The sequence below is a fragment of the Pezoporus wallicus genome, unplaced genomic scaffold (genome assembly GCF_028554395.1).
Source record: "Pezoporus wallicus isolate ANWC-B61680 ecotype Strahan unplaced genomic scaffold, APGP_CSIRO_Pwel_v1 contig_2012, whole genome shotgun sequence".
In the NCBI taxonomy this organism is placed as follows: Eukaryota; Metazoa; Chordata; class Aves; order Psittaciformes; family Psittacidae; genus Pezoporus; species Pezoporus wallicus.
Genome location: NW_026639840.1, coordinates 1,376,070 through 1,401,652, shown reverse-complemented (window position 1 = coordinate 1,401,652; position 25,583 = coordinate 1,376,070). Strand labels below are relative to the sequence as shown.

The following is a 25,583-nucleotide window of genomic DNA, read 5'->3' as shown; positions in this document are numbered from 1 at the left end:
GTTTGTAATCTTCTTTTCTCTTATTCTCCTCCCTACAGCTGCATTAAATTGCCTGTTGAGAACAATAACATATTTGTGCTTTTATAGGTAGAATGATTTGTATTATGTAAAGATTTGGCCAACAGAGTAAAGATGCATTCACACTGAGTTGGATTACATGCTGTTAATAATTTTCTGGATGCTCTAGGGGACCAATAATTCCGGAGGACTATAGATTAGCATTTGAATATATGCCTTGTAATACATCTCAAAGCAGACTTTTTTAATTTACTTTTTGCAATTTTTCTAGAACCACACTAACCAGAAATGAAATCACTGAAAGCATTTTGGAGGAAAAAGTATACCACGATCAAGTTTTTATCCCCCACCCCCATACAATCTTAAGAGTACACAGAAAATCTGTCTTTTCCCAACTCCCACACCTTTTCAATAGCTTTCATTAGAATGTCAGACTACCCAGAATACATGATCAGGCTTGCAGTACTGCTTTATGCATGTTGAATAAATGGGTAACTCAGCAAGCAAACCAGAACCTGTTGTTCTGAATAAAAGCTCAAGCTATCTAGAAAGCTGGTTTTGCTGTGGGCTAGCTTCTCTTTCAGAAAGCAATTTTAAAATACAGTATTTTATAAAATTAATAAAATCCCTCACATTGCAGAGAAATACTTCTCAAAATATGCTAGCGTTCTTTTCTTATTGAGTATAAACTTCAGCATACACCAGTCTTGTACTTCTGTTTTCACAAAACACTGAACTCTTTTGCTCACCATTTACTAAACATTGAAATGCTTTGTAAGCTGTGTATGTCTTTTCATAGTTTTTGAAATACGTACTACTTCAGAACAGTCTAAAAGTATATTCTCACACAAATTCAACTGGGAAGCATACTACAGTGTTTCTTATTTAATAAATTATTTTTCTTAGCATTATAAGGTTCATCTAGCAAGTACACATCCAAGGGACAAAATATATTTTTCATGACCTTTGGTCCTCAGTTATAATTAGTTGTCTGGTCCCAGTTGTTTACAGTGTAAACAACGACTGATAAACTCACACTGTCTGCATGTATTTATTACATTACAACACAGCTGCCAACTGTCTAACCATTCTAATAAAAAACTATTTTCTAAGGTTTATGTTTTATTGCATGTATGACTCCCTTATTGGTTAGCATTTTGGAGTTGTGGAAAAGGTTATGAATTTAGAAACTGACTGCATTTATATCATATTTAAAACTTAATGCCATTTTATTAAAGACATATGGGCCTCCAAAGTACACATATTAAATGTCATGTAAGAAAAGTAGCAGTTTAAATCATGGTCAAATTCATTTTTGACGTGACTCCTGAGGCTTCCCAAGATCTGAACTATTTCTTTGTAAATCTGGCAGTTTAACCACACTCATAAATCACTTTCAAAGCATATTATTTCTTAATTTTACTGCATTAGAGAGCATTTGGCCTACACAGTGAACTGTTTGTAACTGTTAGGTGAACAACGTTGTATATTTAGTCTTACAATGTGGGAAGAAAAAAAAAAGTCTTAATTTCTCAATCCTGAATTTACTTATTTTAACTCAAACGCTACATTTCCTAATAAAACTTGCCAGAGTAAGATATATAGGATAGTTTGCTGTATTGATGTTAAAAGAAATCTTAATCTCCTTCTCTTCAAGCTCATAAATTAGAAACACAAAGGCAATTGTAATTTTATCATTAAGAAAATATCCCACAGGCTCTTTTACAAGAAAGAATGCTTAAGGTTTTCAAGCCCCACCACGACTGAAAGAGCAACGAATCATCTCTGGGACAATGCACATGCATTTACTAGGTATGTATAATGATAAAATGGCATTTGATACATTAGAATTGAAGCATACCTTAAATATACTTAAACATTATATGCACTTAAGGACAGATTCTCTGCCAGCTAAAGTCACAAAAAACCCTCGCTCCAAAACAGATCATTCACAGAACAGGATTGAAAGCAATGCTATTTTTTGAGAAATTATTGATATTTTCTTTACCAGAGAAGTTCTTAATGGCAGAGTTAATGACAATTTTTGTGTTTTGAAATGCAGATTTTGTCCTCAGATGCTGTGAATAACAAAGATAATTTAGGACAACAACTTATTTCTTCAAACTGAACTCAAATCCTCAGTCACAAATGTTTTTGAACTTTCTGTGCATAACCAAAGTCACCAAATCTGTAATATTTTATGTCAGCTCCATTGTCTGAAAAATGGGCAAAATGCTCTTCAGTTAAGGTTTAAAAAAGTGAAAAGGTGGGTCTGTAAAATGGATATGATTTTTTAAAAGAAGTAAAAAAAGTAAGGATATTCAAAGTTCAGAGAAATCACAACATGATTTTGGTGGAAGACAAGCGCTTTAAAGGGCGCTTGGATCAGGATAAATTTGTGTATGCCTTTCGCCTAAATCAATAGAGATTCCAAGAGTGTGGAAACTGACTGTATAAAGACTATCATTACACTGCCCTAAAGTCTATTCAAAATCTGTTGCTTCATTCAAACTGGGTAATATTTTCAATGGCAAGCCTGATTACGACAAGCTATAATTAGCTCTGTATTTTTTAACCAGGCACAGAATTCAATAAATTATTCTCACCATATTTTAACACGATGAGGTTAGCATTCAACTAACATTCATGAACTGGAACCAGAATCTGTAACTTCAATATGATTTTAAGGAAACAGATGAAACTGTGCTGCGACCTTTTTCTTTGATGAAGGGGGCAGTTTTAGAAACTCAGGCAAAATAGCCCTTTGGCCTAAACATTACTGGTAAGGGTGGAGACAAGGGGAGAAATATTATTCCTTCTCTGAAAACAAATTATTCATTCTTTTTCCTGAAGTAACTCATAAACCAGCTACAAAACAGTCATGCTCTTAGCTGCAAATGATAATAGAGTGACTGGCATCCTTGAGATTTCAGAAGATGACTTCATCACTATCAGCCCTATCTGCCTCTTGGATCACATTCTAGCTGATGTTAGTGCAGGGGAGGATTATTGTTATAATGCTCTGGTGCTCTTTTGCAGCACATGGTCGCTCTTTCAGCACAACAGGAAAGGCAGGATTCAGCTACTTAAACACAAGCTGCTTCTGCTGTAGAAGCCTCCCGCAGTGGCTCCAGAAAAGTTTACATCTTCCATAGGTACTTAACTGCCATCCCTACAGGTACCTGCTTTAAACTTTAGGGTTTAGATACTTTGGGATTTAGATACTTTAGAGTATCTAAAATGACACTAGACTGCTATTTTTAGGTGCTCATGTTATTTCCAAAGAAATAGAAAAGTACCTTCAAATCCAGAAAAATTACCCTGTAAAGACTGGGGGAAGCCATCAGTAATTTAGACCCTAGGATTTGCCAACAATAGAAGAGACTACTGAAAAACAGAAGAGTACACAGAGATGTACTGACAACAATTGGATAATCTAGATGACTTGCGATTAGTCATTTCATGGATATTAAAATTGCGTATGAATGTGCAATTTAACAAATCTTATTATATAAAACTCTATAAACCTTTAGCTTTTTTTACCTTCTTCAAAATACCAGAAACCTAAAACTATGTGGCAATACAAGTTGGTGTGAAAGAATAAGTTGTAATTGTGAGAGCATGATATGCAAAAAAAAATATTTAAAGGTTCACACAATGTTCCTATGTATGTGAGAATCACCTTTCCAAAAACTACATTATAACCTCTGCTAGGGAGAATGCCTAGAGAACTTGGTTAAGTTAACATAAAATACAACTCTGTTTACATCATGATCTCCGTGACAGCATGTCGTCCATTACTGCAAGACACAATTCTGGAAAGATCACAAGACAAATTATTTTTGTCTTCATATGCATGACCACATTTATCTCTAACAGCTGGTGAGCTTTCGATGGGTCAGTGAAACAGTGAAGCGAGGTCTTAACACAGCATACATACACACCACAAAGCTTGCTGTGAAACAAAAAAAAAAAATTAAAAAATTAAAAAATAGAAAAAGTCACCTGTGGTAATAGCCAAAGAATAGCCCAAGAGTTTTGCCAATTCCATATTAAGCATATTTGGGTTTGTTGGGGTTTTATTGGGTGGGGAAGGTATTTTGACAAAACGCAACATATGAACTCTTATGCCTAATAATGGTGTCATCTGATAATGAGATCCACTGCATTAGTTTTTCTGAAAAGAACCACAGAAGAGTTCATTAAGGTCTGCTTGTACAGCAGCAGCCTTTTGATTTCCAAAAGAAAACCAAACAGAACTTACAGGATAAAATTCTAGCCATATTGATCCATTGGGAATTTAAACCAATCACAATTCTTGCCATACTGTCTGATATCACAGTATTACATTCTGCTGAATAGCATTTTGTTAAGTAGACTGAATAAGCTGATCACAAGACAAAAGCCAGACCATATGCTTACAGCATCTACAAACTGAAGTTTCCATACTTCTGAACCCATGAAGAGAACAACAAAAGAAAGTATATGAAATAAGAGCAGTAATAAATGTCATGTTAGCTCCCTCGATTAAAAGGATGTGTTAATGAGATGTAGTACCTACTGCCATTCATCAGAGAACCTCTAAGTGTTTTACAAATATTAAATAAGTCTTACAAAGGGATTAATTTGCTCATTCCTACTGAAAGACAGACACCTTTCAGGTGCGAAGTAGCAGCTGGTTAACTAGCACACTGCAACACTACATAACAGTTTAGGGCATAAGGTGGAGAAGAATGCCTTAGTAAATTGAGACTGCAGAGAAATCCATGGAGGCAGAATGTAATTACCTGAATTGGAACCAGGCCAGGGCTCCAGGAGTAACACCACATCCTATCTGAAAAGTGCACTGGGATCATTAATAGCTAAATGGACATGGGCTTCGTGGCAATCATGCTCTCTTTTTAAAGGGATAATATTACGAAAGAGACATCACCTTTTGCATTCTGTACTTTCAATAGTAGTTAGACACTGAAATCTAGTCCACCTAATACATGTCCAAAGAACTAAATCTATATCAGTTTTTCAGGAATTATCCCCACAAGATCAAACAATGAAGACAACTCTTTCCCCCTATCCTAACACACATTAAACACACTTGTTTATTCTTCCGTTTTGACAGCTGGAATTACAGCAGGCTAAGCAAAGAGGATACTTTCCCTTGTTATTCCAGCAGCTGCATATTTGCAGCTTAGTCCCCACTGCTTAAACTCACTGTGTTTCTCAACTCCCTTTAAACGCTTTTGCTTGCAGATTCAACTACTGCATGCAAGCTTCTTACTTTCCAAGCTCTTTGTAGCTTGGATTCCCATCTTCAACTTTACTATCATAACTGTCTTCACATCTATGGATACTGACCCTTCTCTTCCTACTGTTGGCTGCTTCTTCCCGAGCCTGCCTTTCAGTTTGCTTCAACACAGCTGTCCTTGCAAGCAGAAGGGCAACTCTTTACCAACTGGTCTTAGTAGACTGCTCTAGATCCCATTATTATTTCCACATTTTCCAGGAGCAAGAGCTTCCTCACATGATGCACAAATTCACAGACAGATCAAATATATTATTAGGCTTCTTCACTAGGAGGACATGCTATGTAGCAATGCAACACTAGTCTGCTACTGAACATAGGCAAAGACAGCGGGATCTATCGCATAATAACTTGAACCAAAGAAAAGAATCTATGGCTCTTCATCATACGCACATTTAATCTGATATATAACCAAAGGAAATGTAAAAGAAGGCAACACAATATTGCTAATTACTGAATTATTTCATTCAAAGATTATGTTAGGCAAGATCCAAACTACAGTAGCACTGCTTGCTCACCTGTATTGTTATATACTGTATGTTCACAGGTCTACATACCTTTTCTCACAGTGTCTCACAGGTTCTTCTGTGGAGTTCTATAAAACTCCATTAGCTGCTTGATAAACTAGCAGGTTCCTGCTTCTTAGTCTAGTATATACCTTTTCAGTCACACCTTAAGCCCCTTATCACTTGCACAACTACAATAATTAGATTTCCCATTTCTTAAAATTTCACGTTACTAATTTACCCTACAAGCACCATGAGTTGTGATAGCAGTTTTGACCTCTCAACACTAAATCAAGACATATCCGTATTTTGGCAATAGATTTTTTGTGGCTAAAAAAAACTGAGGACACCTTTGTAAAGTTTTCTGAACAGGGTATTTATTAATGGAACAGCTCAAATTCCATTTCTGGATTCACCATGCTTTGTGGTGAGTTCATGCACACAAATGCATACCGTTGCTCTTACTGCAATGTTATTACCCAAGGGACATATAGATATTCTCAGAGACAGAAAGGTAAAAAGTACTATTTGGTATTTCAAGAATTAGATCATATCCAAAAGTTTCTTCTGGTCTTCTTTACAACCAACTGGATAATAGAAACATAAAAATCTAAGCATCCAACTAAATTTAAAAAATTTAAATGTGGATCAGTATACCATAAGGAATCAGAAAACAGAATGAAAGACGTAAGATAATCTCTCAGTTCTACAACACCTTGATCACTTCTTAACACTGAAATTTCACAATGCTTTTCTTATTTACTATTCTACCACATTAATCATTTCACCTATTCCCTGAAGGCCAAAAAAAGCCTTACTTCAATATGTCACACTCCAGTTTTAGGCAAGTAAAATCCACCATTTTAGGGGAAAAAAAGCAAATGTTATTCACACACAATTATTTAATTTTTTTTTTTAATAAAAAATAGACTTAAATATGTTTGCTTACATATGTTTTGTATCAAGGGATTTGCTTTAGATGAAGGGATTTTAAAACCAAAAAATTTTTAAATGACTGAACTTAGCTTTGCCTGTTTAGGTCTAGCAAGCACCACTCTTGTATCTCACAGATCCTACTCAGCAGTGTTTTCTTTTAAACCATCAAAGTGTTCATAAATAGAAGTATAAATTCTGGATTTATTTTTTAATTATTTTTTATTCCTCTTTTTGATGGGTCCTTAAGGCATTATAAGCCAATCATGTTATGGACTTTTGCTCCAAAGTGCAAAAAGGAAACTTCAGTTTGCCAAAGAGTAGCATGACTGCTACAATGTCTTTGAAGTCAATATTATTTACTGCATCACAGTCTAAGTTGGAGTCTTAAATTCATGATGTTGTTCTGTTTTAGTATGTGAAACCTTGATATTGGTCAATAAGAAATCCTATTATATAGAAGATCTCTTATATCTTACTAGCTAGCAGCTCATTGACGTAATGATTCTTTATATTTTAAAAGCCCTTTGCTCTCTATCTACTCCAAATGATGTATGTTCATAAGTCAAGATCTCTACACAACAGTGCTGGAAAAAAACTGAAAAAAAAAACCAAACAAACCAAACAACTGAGCAATGCAGACGTTCTCCAAAGGTTTATCTTTGGTCATTGTATTTACTTTTTAAAACTAGAGCCATTTTCGTAATTTAGGGAGGGGGAAAAAAGGGTCCATGAGATGCTAATGCCTTGCCTAAATTCTTGGAAGCAAATAGGATATATCAATTGAAGAAAAATATGATTCTTCTTAAATAGTTAAGGACAAAAAGTACTAAAATCACTCCATGTAACAGTGTGAGCCATAATCACATACATTTATTACATCAAACACAGATATTAGACTTAGCTTTCTGGTTAAGCATCTCCATCTTAATTCCTTAGAGAACAAATGTTATGTCATGTTTCATAATTATAACTTGTAATGAAACAATGCATCTAAGGGTAAAAAAAAAAAAAAATCAAAATACCTATACTGCCATCTTTTGTTGTACAGTTTCCCTTATACCCAGTGGACAAGATGCTCTTGGTAAATTTGCACGAAAGCAGAATGACTCCACATAATATCAAGTCAGATACTTAGAAGTATACCTGCTGATGTTTAGGTTCTATAAGATGCAAGAGTATTACATGTGACCAAATGCACACTGCTTGCTTTTGCCACTATAAATCCAACTGATAAAAATGCTAACCTTAAAAAATGAAGTAAGCTAAAAAATAGTTGCTGGGGAGAGGGGTTGCAAAATACTGGGAAATATATGTATCTTATAAAAGGAAGTGCACTGACCCATGTAAAGCAATATTTAGACACTGCAGTGTGTATTCATAGCAACACACTTTAGATATAATGGAAATATCCACATTTTATCATCTAGATTAAATGATCATGAAAATAGACCTATAAAATATGAAAATATGTGCTTTGATATATCATAATTTCATTTTGGTTATTTATATCATATGAAATGTAAAAATATGGAGCCTTAAAACGTATTCTCAAATCACATTCTGGTTTGCATCTCTAAGTTTTAAAAACGAAGCAGTTGGAAGCACAATTTATATACCTGTAAAGCAAAAAAGGGTACAGTTTTAAATAATTATGTCAAGAAATGACAACTGTACTCTTTGTAGAAGCAGGGATGAATAATTACAAAGCTGGGACATAATTAAGCAATTTTGACTGTCGTATTCTTGAGCTGTCTTTCTGATGTGAAGTGCTGTCATGCCCAGAAACACACTTCACACTGGACAGGCATCTTCCACTTTGATCTACACTATGCCAGTGAAATGAGGTCATGGTCTGGTCATTAAACAAGGCTGCCTCATCTGGCTTAGCGCCTCTTACCCAGCCAGGCTTACCCAATCTTTATTAAAATCAGGCATGATACAATGTTCAATATTTTGACAAAATAAAACATAAACATCACAGAATAATGAAGTTTAGCTCACTTACATAGTGAGATGGAACATTGCATTGTAACGTTAAACTGTTTTCTAATAAATGACTGCATCTTTCCAAAAGACAGTCATATCACAAACAGATGTATTTTAAACAAAGGATGAAATGAAGCAAAGCACAAGAAAGTACTCTGTTCTGCTAAAAAAAAAAAAAAAGAAAGAACAAATAGGGAAAAATGAGAGTAGAAAAATTTATACAAAATAAAGTATTTATGACTTAGTGACGACTGGTGATTGCTAGATACTTTTGCACTTGAGCAAAACTAGTCAGATGGAAATTTCTTGCTTTTATTCTCATTTTTGTGTATTTTTTCTTGGTGGGGTATTTTGCTCTCCCAAGTATTTCATGTCAAGACTAAAATGAAAACAACTCACCACATCACAGCCTCTTTAGATCATCAGTGTTTTTTATGCTGAATAAGCCATACTATCTCCTACCTACCATAATGGGAAAAAAAAAACCAACAACCTAACTTAAGACTTTCTGTTTTGTTTTGTTTTGTTTTTTTGGGGGGGGGAGGGAAGGGGGGAGCTGTTTGTGTGTTTGTTTCATTTTCTCTGAAAAAGCAACTCTAATAGGCTTACTGTTGTTACTACATCTGGCAGAACAACATTTCCATGTGGCATCCACCAGCACAAATACTAACCACTCAACTCTTCCTGGCAAGCAGAGGCTGACACAGTGACACTACATTGGGGGAAAGAAAGAAAACATTCTTATGAAGTTCACTATCAGAAGGGTATCACTAGGTCGACTTCTTAAGGAGTTTTCCTGATAAACAAACCAGGATATGCTGCAGCCTTCCTCTTAGTTTGGATCAAGGTGCATTCTCCTCTAACTTGTTTAAGAAAGCTTGGACTATATTACCACTAGCCGTTTGTTAAATTTCGCTGAAGCTGGTCAAAAATATCAACAAACATATGGGAGAGGAACTGATGAACAGAGCACACAAGATTCAGAAAACCTGACAGCTGAAGAATAAAAAATATTATGTATTCAAAATGAAACATATGATAGAATTTGAAAGTACAGTTATTGCACACACCAAGTTTGCGATATATAGAGGAATGCTGCTTAGTCTTTGAGTATAGCTATAAATAGCCACATGTATACATATCTGCATCTAAAAACACATGCAGAGAAGACTCTATGAGTGTTCCTCAGGCATAAAAAGAGTTTGCATGCATGCATACTAAAAGCACGAATATCCTAGGAAACAAGCACAAATTTAAAACAATTTTAAGAGGTTTATAATATCAGCTCTGCATCCAATTTAATATTTATTTTAAATTAGCCACTTCTGTAATATGTATATAATATTGTATGATAAGGGTAATTTTGTAACACCTTAAAAAGCATTAATTCACTCCATGGAAAGCATTTACAATGATTTTACCATCAGCAATTTGTACCAAACCATTTGTAAAGAAGAAAAAAAATCTTTAGTGTGGCAATAACAACAGTAAATTTGAGCCTTCTGCAAATTTGCTGAAATAAATGTATGTTTTAACATAAGACTTAGTGGGTAAATAATTCAAAACTATACAAAAGGTTCAATTACAGATATAAAAGATAAAGACGTTATCCTCAAATTTGTGAAGTAAATTACCCTTAGCCATTGACTGGTTTCATCTAGAAAAGAAACTTCAAATTTAAGAAACAGAAACATTCTGCTTTCTCTAACACTATTAAGTTGGTCAAAATTCAAAGAACTGACTCTGACATGAAAAAAAATCTAATTGCTAATGAAATTTAAAAGAAAAAACTTCACCAGATCCAAAATCTGATTAGGTAAGTATTCTAAAAGAAGACAATGCATGTATGCTACATCCAACACAATTCTGTTGTTGCATTTGGCCAGATTCAGCAAAGATGGCTCGGTGTGAATAATATATCCACAACAGATTAGAAATAAATTATTTCATTTATTACATAACTAAAGGCAGTGGTAAATGATCTATCAAAGCTATGCAAGTACCAGAACTGTTAACATTTTAGTAGTTATAAGTGAACCAGCCTGAATAAATTTGTTATGCACTACGACTGTATTCATGATAATGCACTTATCTAGCAACACTGTTATGCTTCCAAACAGTTCATTTCCATAACTGCTACAATGTCATTCAGCATTATTGGAAATCTGCAATAAATTATTGATGTTGTATTTTAGAGAACAAAACATCAAACAGAAAGCAAGTAGACTGAAAACTTGAGTGAAGTTTTAAGGAAGGTCTTCAGCACTAAAAGACTCTGCAGCTCAGCTTGCTCTTATCGTGTATCGATCAGCAATGGAAAAAGAAGGTAAAGTGGGGAATTCTCATCTCATTCTGTTTGCATCAGCAGTATGCAGCACGCTCAGAGTTGATGCAAGTAGTATCAAAAGCTCAGATTACTGAAAATATCTCTCTGATTTTGTCAATGCTTGCTGCAAGCGACCACATTAAGAAACATCACTGAAAACTAGAATCAGCTGGTCCACTAAAAGCCAATAAACACTATAGGTGTGAGGTCTGCGACAGACATTTGTGTTTAACATACAAGGGAGGGGACAACTTGTCAGAAAAATTGCATTCTTTCCCAAAAGCATATCACACAGTTATATATTTTTAGACAGTGTAAAAATATCCTTTTAAGCTCAGTGACACATATTAGTCACTTTGTTACATGAAACAGAGGTTGGAAAACAGGAATTTGATAACATAACCACAGTCCATTAACCAAATGTAACAGTAAAGTTTGATATTAAAACACAGAAAAAATTACTAAGGACCCTTACCTGACCACATTTACCAGTCCTTTCATTTGAAAGATTTTGTTTGTTACTTTACTCAAAGACACAGCCAAGTTTTTGGAGTTATTTTAAAACAGTGTTAATGAATCACATTGTTGTTACTTCTAGTAACGCTCCTACCTTAGCATCCTTGGGCTTAACCACTTTCATGAAGGCACCTCTTACTAAGGCTTCCTCTCTCTCCCTCCTGGTTACTTTCCGAGCATCAAGAAATTTCAGGTTTGTCAATTTGTGCAGGACAAAATATCTAACAGATAGTAAAATGCACACAGTTAAAATCCACTAATAAACAATCACAAATTAAATTACTAAAAAATAACAGCAATAAACAGCAACAGTCTGTTTCCTCTCTCTGTTCACCTTTTTCATGCAATACAGTTTATGTAAAAAGTTGCAATACTTACTTTACTCTCTCAAACAAAACTTGTTGTAAGCTGACCAACAATTTAATAATGGATGGATCAAACAGATTTAAAAAAATATCACTGTGGGCATGTATGTTGCCTGTAGGTATTAGTGAGGTATAAGGTATACTCAGAAATAGAATAAATTGGAAATTGTCATATTTTCCTGAAAACACAATGATCAACAACATGAGAAATGTGAACAGAAAATCAGGGAGCAGTATAATTTGTCTTCCACCATAAACACTAAACCACCATTCTTTGTCCTGTAAGAAGTGTATGCACGTGTTCAAAATCTTTATTAACAAAGACTTTGTCAAGAGAAAGCACGGAGAGTTATTCCTGGTCTCTGCTTTCCAGAACTACATTTTGACACAGGCATCATTTGGAATGAGAATTCTCATTTGGTCCTGCTAGACAGACAAGGTGTCCTTATAGCATATGTATACCAGCTCAGGATTAAATGCAGAAGCACACAGGGAGAGACTGTTTTTATTAAAAATATTTTAAGAATTCAAAGTTCTTGGTAGGATCCATCTATATTCCATTATTCTATTTACCTTTTTTACTCAAAGTACAGCATCTTTTCAGCCTCAAAAAAGTACCATTGCCTCCTTGCTTGTAAAAGGAGAGAACATGGCAGATCAGAAACAAAGTAAGGCACACAACCATGGCAAATCAAAATATCCAACCACCTCAAGTACATGTTATTTACATTTAGTCAACCAAATGTGAAGCAGACATTGCAAAGTGAGGGAAGTGCCAGACTTTTCCTGGCAGGGGGTAGAAAGGTGATTGATAATGTTACCCATGCCTAGCTGCTTTGCATAAAACTCCAGTCAGTCAGAGAACCTCCTAACCATACCAATCTCTTTTGGCACTGGGAGGAAGAAATCAAAGTAACAGAAAATTCTGCATAACATAACACGTTGAAAAAGAGCAAAACACAAAAAATGTGTTATAAAATGTAAAAGTTATAATACTGTCCTCAAGACCATATAAACATGCAGAAAAGACTATAAGACTCCCCTTCTAGTTGTAGAGAGCAGTAAGATCCCTCCTGAGCCTTCTCTTTTCCAGACTAAACAGTCCCAGTTCCCTCAACTATTCCTCATCAGACTTATTCTCCAGACCCTTCACCAGCTTTGTTGCCATTCTTTGGACCCACTCCAGCACTTCAATGTCTTTCTTGTAGCAGGGGGCCCAAAACTGAGCACTGGATTTGAGGTGCAGCTTCCCCAGTGTGAGTACAGGTGGATGATCACTGCCCTGGCCCTGCTGGCCACACTATTTCTCATACAGGCCAAGATGCCATTGCCCTTCTTGGCTACCTGGGCACAAGCTGGCTCATGCTCAGCCAGTCATCAATTAGCACCCCCAGGTCCTTTTCCACCAAGCAGCTTTCCAGCCACTCTTCCCCAAGCCTGGAGCATTGCATGAGGTGAATTGTTAAGAAGTTAATTGAAATGCTCAGACAATTTAAATATGAATTCTCAACCTATGACTTTCAATGATACTAGAAGAAGTAAAAGAGAACCACTTTACAAAACAGAATATGTCCTAAGACTGTTTATTAAACAACAGCTACAGATCTACCAGACTGACACATTCTCAGACTCCTCCCAGCTTTGCTGGCTGCCCTTCCAGTCCTCCCTGTCATTTTGCTGGCCCTTATCTTTCAGTGGAGGAGAAGCTATCCATCTTGCATTGCTGGCAGAAAAGCTCTGATGACAACAGATTCTTTCAAATGAAGACATGTACAGAAGGAAACAATATGTCAGGAATGAAGAAGAGTGAAGCTAAAAATGACTAAAGACACCCACTAAGTGTAGGGTGAGAAAAGATGAATATTCAGGTGAAGAAAACATCGGTATTAGAAAATCAGCAAATGTTTAATGATGGAATGAAATATGCCATTGAAAAGCAGGCTGCAACAAAAATGACAACAGACTAAGACAGCACTGTCATCTATGCTGACTTTGGATCACAGCCCTAATGTCAGTCTCTCAATCATTTCAAAAGAGCTTCAAATTATAATAGCATTCCTTTATACAAATGTATTTTTGTATTTTTAAGCCATCTTGACTGCACTCCAAAAAACAGAATTGGCACCAGTACTTGCCAATTCAAAAACAAAACCAAAAAACCTACTCAAGTAAGCTAAACAGCAAACTACACCACGAGTCACAGGTTTGGAGTTGATTTATTTATTTTCTTTTAACTTGCACTCCTGAAGGACAGCAAATATTAAAAAGTAGGTAACCATAAAGGTTATCCCACCGTTAGAACGAAGGTATATCAGTGATTAATTCTTTTAAAAGGTGATTCAAAATATGATCCCACTTATTCATATTCCTTTTACTAAATCTGGGATAAAAAGATTTCTATATTATATGAAAATAATAAGATACTTTTATTAAACAGCTGAAGAAAAGCATTGGGCTTCCTGGGTATATTTTAGCTAGAAATATGAAGATGCAGCTTCAATCTAAATGAAACACAAGTTTGCCATAAAAAAATACAGGAAAGGATTACCAAAGCCCTGGAATGAACACTTTACAATATCAATTCAACCCTTGTAAATTTAATCCAGGGTTATTTGTTGCACAAAATCTCTTTACTGTGATGTATGACTTAGTTACTAAGGTTATCACAGCAGTATCCTAAAGTTGCATAGTACATAAAACATTTCAGTTAACAATGCAGGGAGGTTAACTCCCACAGATAACCTGCTATCAGAGGGTTAGACCAGATGACATGCCTCTGTCAGCTTTCAGGAGCTATTGATGGTTCAATCAGTTTGTTTTGAAGGTAAAGTACAACAAAAGGGCACTAAACTTATTCAAACTGTCAACGGGGACTATGGAATGTTGCTTGCAGGTAAGTAATTTTGGGTGGTTTAAGACTATTATCAAACACCAATGGCTGCAGAAAAAGACAGCTACTAATAACACAGAATGCAGCAATCATAAAATGCCTTATGGCAGGTACTATGATCCATAAATTGCATGACACATTGTACCTGTTTTAGTCTTGCAAAACAGAACACTGTTTAATGAAGAAAGCCCATCTGAATTTTACATTATAAGTTTAGAAAGGTTTATTTTAGGTTACAGGTTGAGGGGCAGGGTCTCCCTGCTCAGCTGTCCTTCCTCTCCCCCCTTTAATTGTTTTGAAACTTAGCAGTGCTCCATGTGCTCTGAGACTGTTGTTACTGGGTTTTAACATCTTTGCAGTGGTGTGAGAAAATGTTAGTGTTTTCAGTGATGAGGATAAAGGTGACCTCCAAAAACAGAAAAAAAAACAGACACAGGAAGGTGCTTAGAGTTCCATTTATCACTGCCTGTAAACTGATCTTCTAATTCATGATGGTTTAAGGAAATGAATGATGCGAGTTAAATTGCATCTGTTGTCCAGAATCATCTCCCCTTCCTTAACTCCCAGTGCCAAGAGTCCCATGAAAATAAGCTAATAATAGATATCCATCACACACAAACAGGAACACTCAGAGATCGAAAAAGACCAGAGAATATCACATTTCATGTTATTTCAGTCTTAGTTAAGTGAAAATGACAAGGAAGATTAACAATTCATTTACCAATTTTGTAAGTGTTGCATGTGATTAGTACTATTTTAACAGTTTTTACACAGACCTGTCAAGATATTGGAAAAGAGGGACAGGCTTGAGGGGGCATTTTCAAAGGAATGCAATGAGTCTGGGATTTAGCTGCTATTGACACGGGCAAAAGCTCAGTGGTGCAAAGCCTTCCTTTGAAGAAAGATGTTGAGTTGAGAAAGGGACAGAACAAAGTTAGCTGAGATCAGCTATTGCTATTTATTAAACAATACATGATGATAGTTTTCATATAAAGAAATACTGTCTCTGATACTGACTCACCCTACAGCTTTTAATGAATCACAGACTTGTCATCTTAATTCTATCTTACAAACCCATGAACTAAGACCTACCAGTTACCTTGCAAGTATATTCTCTGGGTGTTTCTAGTTCTTCACTGCGTAACAGTCATAAGGTCGTTACTTAAAATATAGTCCTTGAGCTATTCCTTCAACCCCAAAAATCAGTTATGGTTCACTCTTCTAGGAGAGTTTCACAGGTGAAGCAAAAGGGTTCTAAAAGAATGTGTAAGTGTTCCTTAAAGGATCACACGGAAGAAAGAAACAAATCTACTTTAAACATATGCAAGAAATTTGACAGTTCTGATCTAAAACACAGACGTGTAAATAACTTTTAGGTCAACTCCTTATTTTTGTTAAATAGCTACTGTGTAATTTCATTCTGACCTATTTTTTCAGTAGCCATTCAGGTTCAGGCATAAAAATTCTTTCAGTTTTAATGAGCTTTGGCATACTAATCCTTACCGTTATCAAAATGCTTCTAGGAAACTTTTATTCTAGATATGTGAACACCATAACAAATCAAACAAAAACAAAAAAAAAAAACCCACACATAATATCATAGCATCTAAAGGGCTTCAATTCATTTATTACCACAGACAAGTAATTGGACAAGCAGACAAGTTGAACAACATGGTTGGCCTCCTGATACTGAAAGATAATGTCATCACCCATGAGCCATGCTATAAGAAAATCTTATGAGTGGCAATAAATTACTTGGAAAAGGATGTTTGGGGTTGCTTTTTGTTTTTTTTTTTCTCTCCTTCTACTACAAGAAAAGTATACTAAATTTGTATATAATAGTTTGTCAGAGAAAATAAACTTTTCCACTGAACCTTTAGTGAAAGACTATCGTAAGAACTAGATTCTGTATACTCCTTAATTTTGTATTTTTATTAACATAAACTGGAATATAAAACTGTACTATATACGTCAATATTTCAGTTTAAACCACAAAATTAATCTGGCAGTGGAAATTTGGGAAATATTTGCCCAGAAGAATGCAGAAAAAAAAATCTAACTCTACCCGTATCATAACTGCAAAATGCACTTTGTTTCACTGTTTACTTTCATTTTTTATTTTCTGTGCTATTGCATTTCCTTTCCCTGACAATCATAGAACATAAAAATAATATACTTATTTCAGACTTTGAAGGGCTTATTATGCTCTCAGTTATGTTACTGCAAACTAGAAATAATAAATAACCTGAAGCTGGCAAAGTTACATCAACAAACAGGGAGAGATGAAAACAAAACACAGGCTTGAGAAACATGTTTATTATAAATAACTAGATTATCTCCTGTAATTGCTTCTTCTGCATCGCTGAAAAGTTTAACTCCCTACCCCTACCCTTACCCCACCAAACAGCTTAGAACTGCCTGCAGAATTTCTATCTGCAACAAAACTTCCTCAATACAGAGTTAAGGAAGCCAGGTCACAAACTTAAACCAACATCTTCCAGAACAGAGGGTATGATGTTGTCATGAGGTATGTCAGAGGAATACATAGCCTCTGTGTAACTTTAGCACACATGATCCCAAAGGGCTCTCAAAGCACTGAGAAATCCAGACTGCCTCCTAATCCTATATCATCTTCTGCTTTACTTCAATGTAGCAAAGACCTCTATGAATTAGAAAAATGTCTTTACACATGTAAAAATGATTATAGTTATGTCTTGATTTACTGTGTTAGTACGGACAAATTGGGATATTATGGACTTCAATTTATTTGGCTGAACAAAAACATTATAAGAGCCCTTGCTCATAAACCCTTACATTTGCTTATCTCAGATGGAAGTTGTGTGGCTATTTGATACAGGGTTTTTCCCAGGTACTGTAGAACAGACAAGGCCTCATGCAAACAGTGAAGTAGCACAGATTCATAGATCATATGGATGTAAGCATCTCCCTAAGCATCTACTTAAGTACATAAAAACCATATACAGAAGTACCATAGACTTCGATCCCTCTTGCTAAAAGACAGCTTTAACAACAAATTCAGTGATATTGACCAAATATATTAGCATTATTTTCATGAATGAGTGAGGACTTCCAGTCTCCCACTACTTCTTGAATATGCATTTACGTAGTTGTATTATCGTCCAAATTCAGTCACAAGACTGTTTAAAATATCTTAGTAGGTTTTGTCTCAATTAAAAAAAATCAAACAAAACAAACACTAAACCAAAACAAAACCACAATAAAACAAAACAAAGGAAACTGAAAATGCTGTAAGAGGACCCAGCATTTCACAGAATCAAACCTCTGGGGTGGGAATAGCTGATTTAGCTTGAAAAGTTAATCCATACAAAATGCGGACACTTCCCTTCTTGCTGTTAAACCTTAAGAGGACTTCATAAGGTTATCACCATTTGCTCCCCCTGCCAAAGATAGTATATCTAGTACATGTACTTTTAAGCTAATTTAAAATAAACTCAGGCATTTGTTTCCACTTGCCCTTGTTTCCATGTCAACAGCACTTAATGAATGCATCATTCCGGGAAATGTCAATAAGGAGCAAAGAAGAATGAACAAGCACTGAAAACTTCACACATGGCATACATCTCTCACAATCATATCGCTTTAATGAAAATAGGTGAGGTCACCTGCAGCATTCACAAATGCTTTCTAATACATTCTGACCCAGATGATTTTTCACAGTTCAGTAACACGACGTTTGAAGTTTTTACTGCAAACAATACACCCACAGGACTGACCAAGTGCGGGTACAAGAGAAGCAACCAGCAATTACTGTGTTGACTTCTGTTACTTTGATCTCCAGGTCATGACCTTTGCTTTCACACAATCTTCAAAGCAGAGATTGTAGAGTAGGTTATTTTAGAGGACACACTGTTTTGCAGGCTCTTTTTTCTGTGTCTCTTGCTTCCTGTTTGAGCCAAGAGCTTTTAAAATTTTCCTATCACCATGACATTTTAGATATTCTTTCCTCTTCCTCACCCCCAAGATATCCCTTTACAAAATATCACCTCCAAAATACAGAAAGCTTAAAAAAAGAAGATAAAAAGTAGAGAACTTAAAGCATCTGTTTAGCAGAAAGAAACTAAAGACATTTTACAATGATGGAAAAAAAACCAAAAGGTTTTAAAAACAACCAAACTTGTTTGGTTGTCTGTAGGAAAGACAGGCCGGGGCAGACAGGCAGGGGGTGTAGTTATTTACGTCAGTGATAGGCTGGAGAATATGGAATGCTGCCTGGGGAGGGGCCAACTGAGAGTTTGTGGGTTACAGTCAACAGGAGAACTGCGATGGGGGACATTAATGAGGGGGTCTGCTACAGATCACCTGATCAGGAGGACTCTGTAAATGAAGCACTCTACAGACAGATAGGAGCTGCCTCACACTCGCAGGCCCTTGTCCTCATGGGGGACTTCAACCATCCCGATATCTGTTGGAGGGACAGTACGGCCCAGCACAAGCAATCTAGGAGGTTCCTCGATTGTGTGGAAGACAACTACCTCCTGCAAGTAATAGAGGAGCCAACAAGGAGAGGTGCCATGCTTGACTTCATGCTCACCAACAGGGAGGGGCTGGTGAGAAATGTGATGCTCCAAGGCAGTGCAGTGCAGTGCAGATGCTTGGCTGCAGTGATCATGAGATGATCCTTAGGGCAGTGAGAAGAGCGTGCAGCAAGCTCACTGCCTTGGACTTCAAGAGAGCAGACTTTGGCCTCTTCAGGAGCCAGCTCAGTAAGGTTCCATGGGATAAAGCCCAGAAGGGCAGGGGGGCCCAGAATGGTGGTTGATATTCAAGGATCACCTGCTCCAAGCTCAGGAGTGCTGCATGATGACTAAAAGGAAATAGGGCAAGAAGGCCAGGAGGCCTCCATGGATGGATAAGGAGCTGCTGAGAAAACTCAGGAGGATAAAAGAAGCTTATAGAAGGTGGAAGTAAGGACAGGCAGCGTGGGATGAATAGAGAGACTTGTCAAGGAAACTAGGAGTCAGGTTAGGAAAGGTAAGGCCCAATTAGTATTGAGTCCTGCCAGAGATATCAAAGGTAACAGGAACATCTTTTATAGGTATGTTGCAAACAAAAGACAGGCTAAGGATAATGTGGGCTCTCTCCATAAGGAAAAGGGAGAACAGGTTACCCTTGATTTGGAGAGGGTTTAGATTCTCAAGGACTTCTTAACCTCAGTCTTCACTGGCAAGTGCAAAGCGTCTGACACTGTCCCACACAACATCCTTGTCTCTAAACTGGAGAGACATAAATTTGATGGATGGACCACCCAGTTAATAAAGAATTGGCTGGATGGCTGCACACAGAGAGTTAAGGTCAATGGCTCAATGTCCAAATGGAGACTTGTAACGAATAGTCAATGAGAAGTTCAGGTTAGACATAAGGAAGAAGTTCTTTAGTGTGAGGGTAGTGAGGCACTGGAACAGATTGCCCATCCCTGGGAGAGTTCAAGGCCAGGATGGACAGTGACTTGGGTGATATGGTCTAGTGTGAGGAGTCCCTGCCCATGGCAAAGGGGTTTGAACTCGATGATCTTAAGGTTCTTTCCAGCCCAAACTATTCTATGATTCTAAGTTTGCCTATAAAAATTCCACAGAAAGGAACTGTCCATTTTCTTCTGTCCAAACAAAAATTCCAGTAACAAACATAGAAAAGTTTTCATCAATTTGTTCTACACATTTGAAAGGCAGAAAGGAATTAACAGGGATGGAAAAAAACATAGCTTTTGTAAAAAAAAAAGAAAATCACACTCACATGTTTCTTAGAAAAAAGAAAATTACTTTGTGAAAAAGTCACAACAATATTTTTGTATAAAATCTATTTATAATGAAAAACTAGGGAAACGTTTTAATATTAACAGTGATAGAAAAGGTATAACAACAGATTACCTGAGATACCAGATTGTAACTTCTTCACAAAAAGCATAGTTTCATAAATTTTCCAAGTATTTATAAGAAAACCTGATTATTTTTAAAATGTGTAATATTTTTTATCTCTGTTGCTAATATCACAGTAAATCACTGGACCTTGATTTGTTAAAAATTTGATTTTCCGCACTTTTTCAAGGTTGAGATTTTGGGGTTTTACACATCGTTTCAGTTTGTTAGAATGAGAAGATTAAGTAAAGCTTTGATTTCTAGCACCTTTCTCTTTCTGGTTGAGGAATTAAATAGACTGAACTCTAATTGAACTCAGTAGGAATGAAATTAAAGCTCAATGAAAAATGAAACTGTGGTTCCAATGGTCACTGCAAAAATTTACTAGAAGAAGTTCCTATTCAGAATAAAATTTTACGGTAAAGCAAAATGTCTATATAATTTGGCTTCACTGAAATGCAATCTTTTGATGATTTATTTGTGACAAATTTTCTCAAAAAAAAAAAAAATTTAGGAAAAAGAAGTTACTCCAAACCATAAAAAAAAAGATTAAGGCCATATCAGACATTTGCTTTTGAGACTTGAAGCAATACATTTGATAAAATACAAATAATTTCTCACTCAGGAGAGCTTACTGCTGCTAAATCTGTGAGATACATCTGCAGACTTCAGAGAAGGAAGAAAAAATTGTCCTAGACGCTTCAGAACATGTATTCAAAACTCTGATTTAGCTATTCAGAATAAAATTAGCAGAGTGTTTCTAATCAATTCCACCATGTAGGTGAATACATTTCCCACTAGATAAAGAAACAGACAGACAGACATTTTGGGGGGTTTTGAGTCTAATGTTGACTTAGAAATGCATTTCATATAGTGTAACAAATAATTAGAGAAAACTATCAGAAAGATTTAATTATTACAGCAGAGCCACAAATCATTCAACTAATTACAAGACCATTCTTTTTTCTTTAAAGAGTTTTAATTAACCTAGTTTAATTAAAAAAAAAAAAAAAAAGAAAAAAAAGAAAAAGAAAAAAGAGGGGTTGAAAAACTGAGGGCAAAAAAAACTGAAACAATGTTGCAGTTTCAAACTGCATGAATACAATCACTTCACACTTTGACACGGTGGTTTGCCATGAGATGACCTAAAACTACCTTGACCTCCCTGAAATCAACATTTTTGCACTGAAATGAAACAACAGACATTCTTGTTTTGATGTATGGCTGTGTGGCATACTATAAATATTACATCACATAACCACAGAGGATGTCAATCAATAAAGAATTTTTTCAGACAGCACTAAATGAACCATGGGTTCTTGCCTCTGAATGGCTCCTTTAATGTACTACTTTTGCTTAAATGATTAATAGGAGACATATTGTCAGAAAACATACTTAAAGTGAAAAACAGTAAACTGCAGAAATATAATTCATTTTTTAAGCAATTCTCTAGTGCAAATGTCACATAAATTTACATAGAGACAGCACTTTCAGACTCTTGCAAGCTGGATAGTAGGCATACCTTCCACTTAAGTGTGAAAGCAATGGGAAAATATTTTATTGAATTTAGGCTGCTCTAAGTGGTGAAAACCAAAACTCCACAGGTAAACTGGATTCAAAAGTTGAATCATTACAAGATGAAAGTATTTAGGTTAAAGATAACCTAGAAATCCAGCTCAAAAATTTAGAACAAAATAAAAAACATATCCATACTCAAGACTGCTGTGCTGCTGTTTCATCCTACAGCATTTTCAAGCAATAAACTGGTGCATGGAATTCACGCCATTTCCCAATAAACCTGCTTTTAGTCTTTGTCACGTTGTATTGTGTTATAATAACTCCTACAGCAGAGTTTGGATTACATGAAGATAAAATCAGTGGTTTACTATATAACTCTGAATACTGCAGGTGATCTGCTGATAAAAAGTAAGCTCAGGCCCTGCAAAGTTACAGCATGGTGACTAGTGCTGCTTGGTGCTGCTTTGCTCTGACTTGCCTCAGACAGCCATTTTCAGCTGATGTGAAAAGTACCAGCACACAGAGACTGAAACCCTGTATCAGACATTAGCAAGGAAAAAGAATTCCAACTACTTCTCTGGTTTTTGTCGGTTTGTTTTTGGTGGTTTTTTGGTGGTTTTTTTTTATAATTGCTTGTGTTTAAAGTTATAAATAGGAAAATTATGTCACTTCAGCAGATATTCCATAGATTTTGGACATATACTTACAGTCACCAGACACAAGTAACTTTATTTATTAAAAAACAACCCTTGCAATTTTTTGCAACATTTCAGTTGGATCAATTGGACATATGGTATTTTATCAGGCTTCCATATTAATTTCCAGATGACCTTTTGTGTAATCTAGCTCATTAAAAAGGCATTATAGTGATATTGGGGGGGGGGGGTATTTTAATCTAAACACTAACCACTCTGAGTAAAGCAGCACAACATAGGAGTCCTTTCTTCTATGTTCTTTAATAGTACCTTAGAGATAATAGTGCCTAGAGAAGAAACTCATCACCATAATCCAATGTTAGCAGAAGACAATGCAACTGGCTGAGTGTAGTGATCGGGTTTTTTTATTGACTGTCATCCTTCGCGTACATTAAGTGTTGCTTTACAGAAAGGCAGGCTTCTAAGTAGGCACCTATGAGCACTTACATTCAGGAAATCCTGTGCACACCTGCTCAACTCAAACATGAGCTGTACAGCACTGAAATATTTTTTGAAATGGGTTCCTGAGAGTGATCTCACCAAAATGGTGTTATTCAAATTCCCAGGTGTTTCATTGCAGAATATGAAACAATGCTTTCACAATAGAGTGCAGATCTGGTTTGAGACTCGGAGTTGGTTTCAGTTCAGTATTTCTCCAGTAACAAAACAAAAGTGACATACCTTACCACATTTACAAGTGGAAACACTAACCTGTACCTCTGGTAGTCATCTTCATCCTTCTCTTTGCAGACCAGCTCATTTGGGCATGCCATGTTTCCAAGCAAACTGAGATACTGTAGTGAGGGCACAACTTCAGCCAAATGGTCCAAAAGGCTTTCTAACTCTGTTATGTTTCAAAGGTTGTGGGTTAAGGATTCAATGACATTGATGAAAAAAGCATTTAGAATTGCACCACTCCTGATATAAACATACATTTCAATAACTGACAATCAAGTTTAGTATGGCATTTGGGAAAATGTCACATTAATTGTTCCAATGGCAAACAAGGATAAACTTCAGTCATTTTTTTGGCATGAAACGAAAGAATTTGGCTGTTTTGTCATTCTTTTCTCCCCCTTTCTTTCCTAGGTGGTTCAGTAAAAAACATTAAAACTTTGACAAAATGATGGATGCTGTGCAGTAAAATGGCTAGCAATTGCTGGAGCCATGAAACTTTTCCAGCATGGAAACAAACAGTTAGTTTCACAGCACATTCATCACTAATATATTCAGTCCACTGGAAAATGAGTTTAAGAAAAAAAAAAAAAGAGAAAAAAAAAAAGTCAAATGACAACAACCGACATTCATTCCCAGCATAAAAATATTTTGAATGTCCCAGTAACACATTTGTAACTACTCAATTAGTATATGTCAATTAATGCTTCACTAAGTGCAACTTAAAGACTTCAGTATTACAAGTATTTTATAGATGAAGCTTTAAAGTCCTCTAAAGCACATTTTTTTTTCATTAAAATAGCCTTATAATTTGGTGTTCATGAGGCTTTTAAACTACATTCCTCAGAATATAAGTAATGACAATACACCTTTGATATTGTAAACTATATTAAACAATATAATCACTGCAATATTGGAAATCACAGCTAGGTTTATGCATAACAATATTCAGCCATTTGCACACTGTTGATTGATCAAATAAATTAATTTGGTAAACTATAGTGTGACAGTCTCCAAGGCTCAAACTATACATTTTTATTTTTTTTTAATTTACATGCAAAGAAAATGGTGTGATTCTCAAAAGAGAAGTCATACATATGCATGTAAGAAGTTTTCATTGTTTAAAAACTGACTTAGGCAATAATAATAAATTATTTTAAACCATTAAAAGGCATTTAATCGCTGTGGTTTTATCCACTCCCACTGTTAGAGACCACAACTATTGTCTTAAATCCTCAGTTCACTCGTGTTGTTATTATTTATACTTGATTTATGTGTTTCTGTTATCTTTGTTATTTTTAGCTGATGGAACTTGCTTTATTTCTTCACCCCAATATCTTAAGGACAACAGAAGCAATACAGAATGGAAAGAGCAGCTTCACTGTTAAAAATGCAGCCTTCCTTTTACAAGCCTTAAGTTTTATTTTATTTCCAAACACACATGGGTTTAATGATAATAATTACTAATATTAATAGATGAAAATAAGTGTATCTACTCTTAATGTTCTGTCACATAAGGCATAAAGAATCATACTCAAATACTTTGTATGAATGAGAAAAATGAAGGCTTGAAATTAGTTCTATGAATTAACTAAAAAGGTAAAAATGCTTTTAGTTTGGCAAAGCCATATTATGGAATGTTATATGCCAGCAAGTAATCAACCAAAACCTAAGAAAATAGTCTTTTTGTAGCACCATCAGATACTAATGATTTTTGGTAGCCAGGATGAATTCCCAATTAAAGTCTGGTGCTAATTCTCATCTTCTCATATCTGGACCTCAAGCTTTGAATAAACTTTTTTATGGCTTTTTCAAGACATATGTGACTGTGATGGGAAGGTCACAAGCTGTTTTTCCACATATGTTCAAGCGAAAGCCTTTTTAAAAGTTTCCTAAGACTGTTACATACATGCTTGAATCTGGCACCCTGCCTCAGACGGGAGAAACACTTAATTT

At 35.6% G+C, this 25,583-nt stretch overlaps 1 protein-coding gene across 1 annotated transcript in view; it reads right to left on the bottom strand.

The window, feature by feature from the left end:
• Positions 1 to 25,583, bottom strand: part of LRMDA (leucine rich melanocyte differentiation associated) — a 706,026-nt gene that overhangs the window by 269,990 nt on the left and 410,453 nt on the right. The window contains exons 5-6 of the mRNA XM_057416378.1: positions 23,664 to 23,803; positions 11,685 to 11,811 (exon numbers count right to left, since the gene is read on the bottom strand). Of these exons, the coding sequence (XP_057272361.1) occupies positions 11,685 to 11,811; positions 23,664 to 23,803 (267 nt within the window). The remainder of the gene's footprint in view (positions 1 to 11,684; positions 11,812 to 23,663; positions 23,804 to 25,583) is intronic.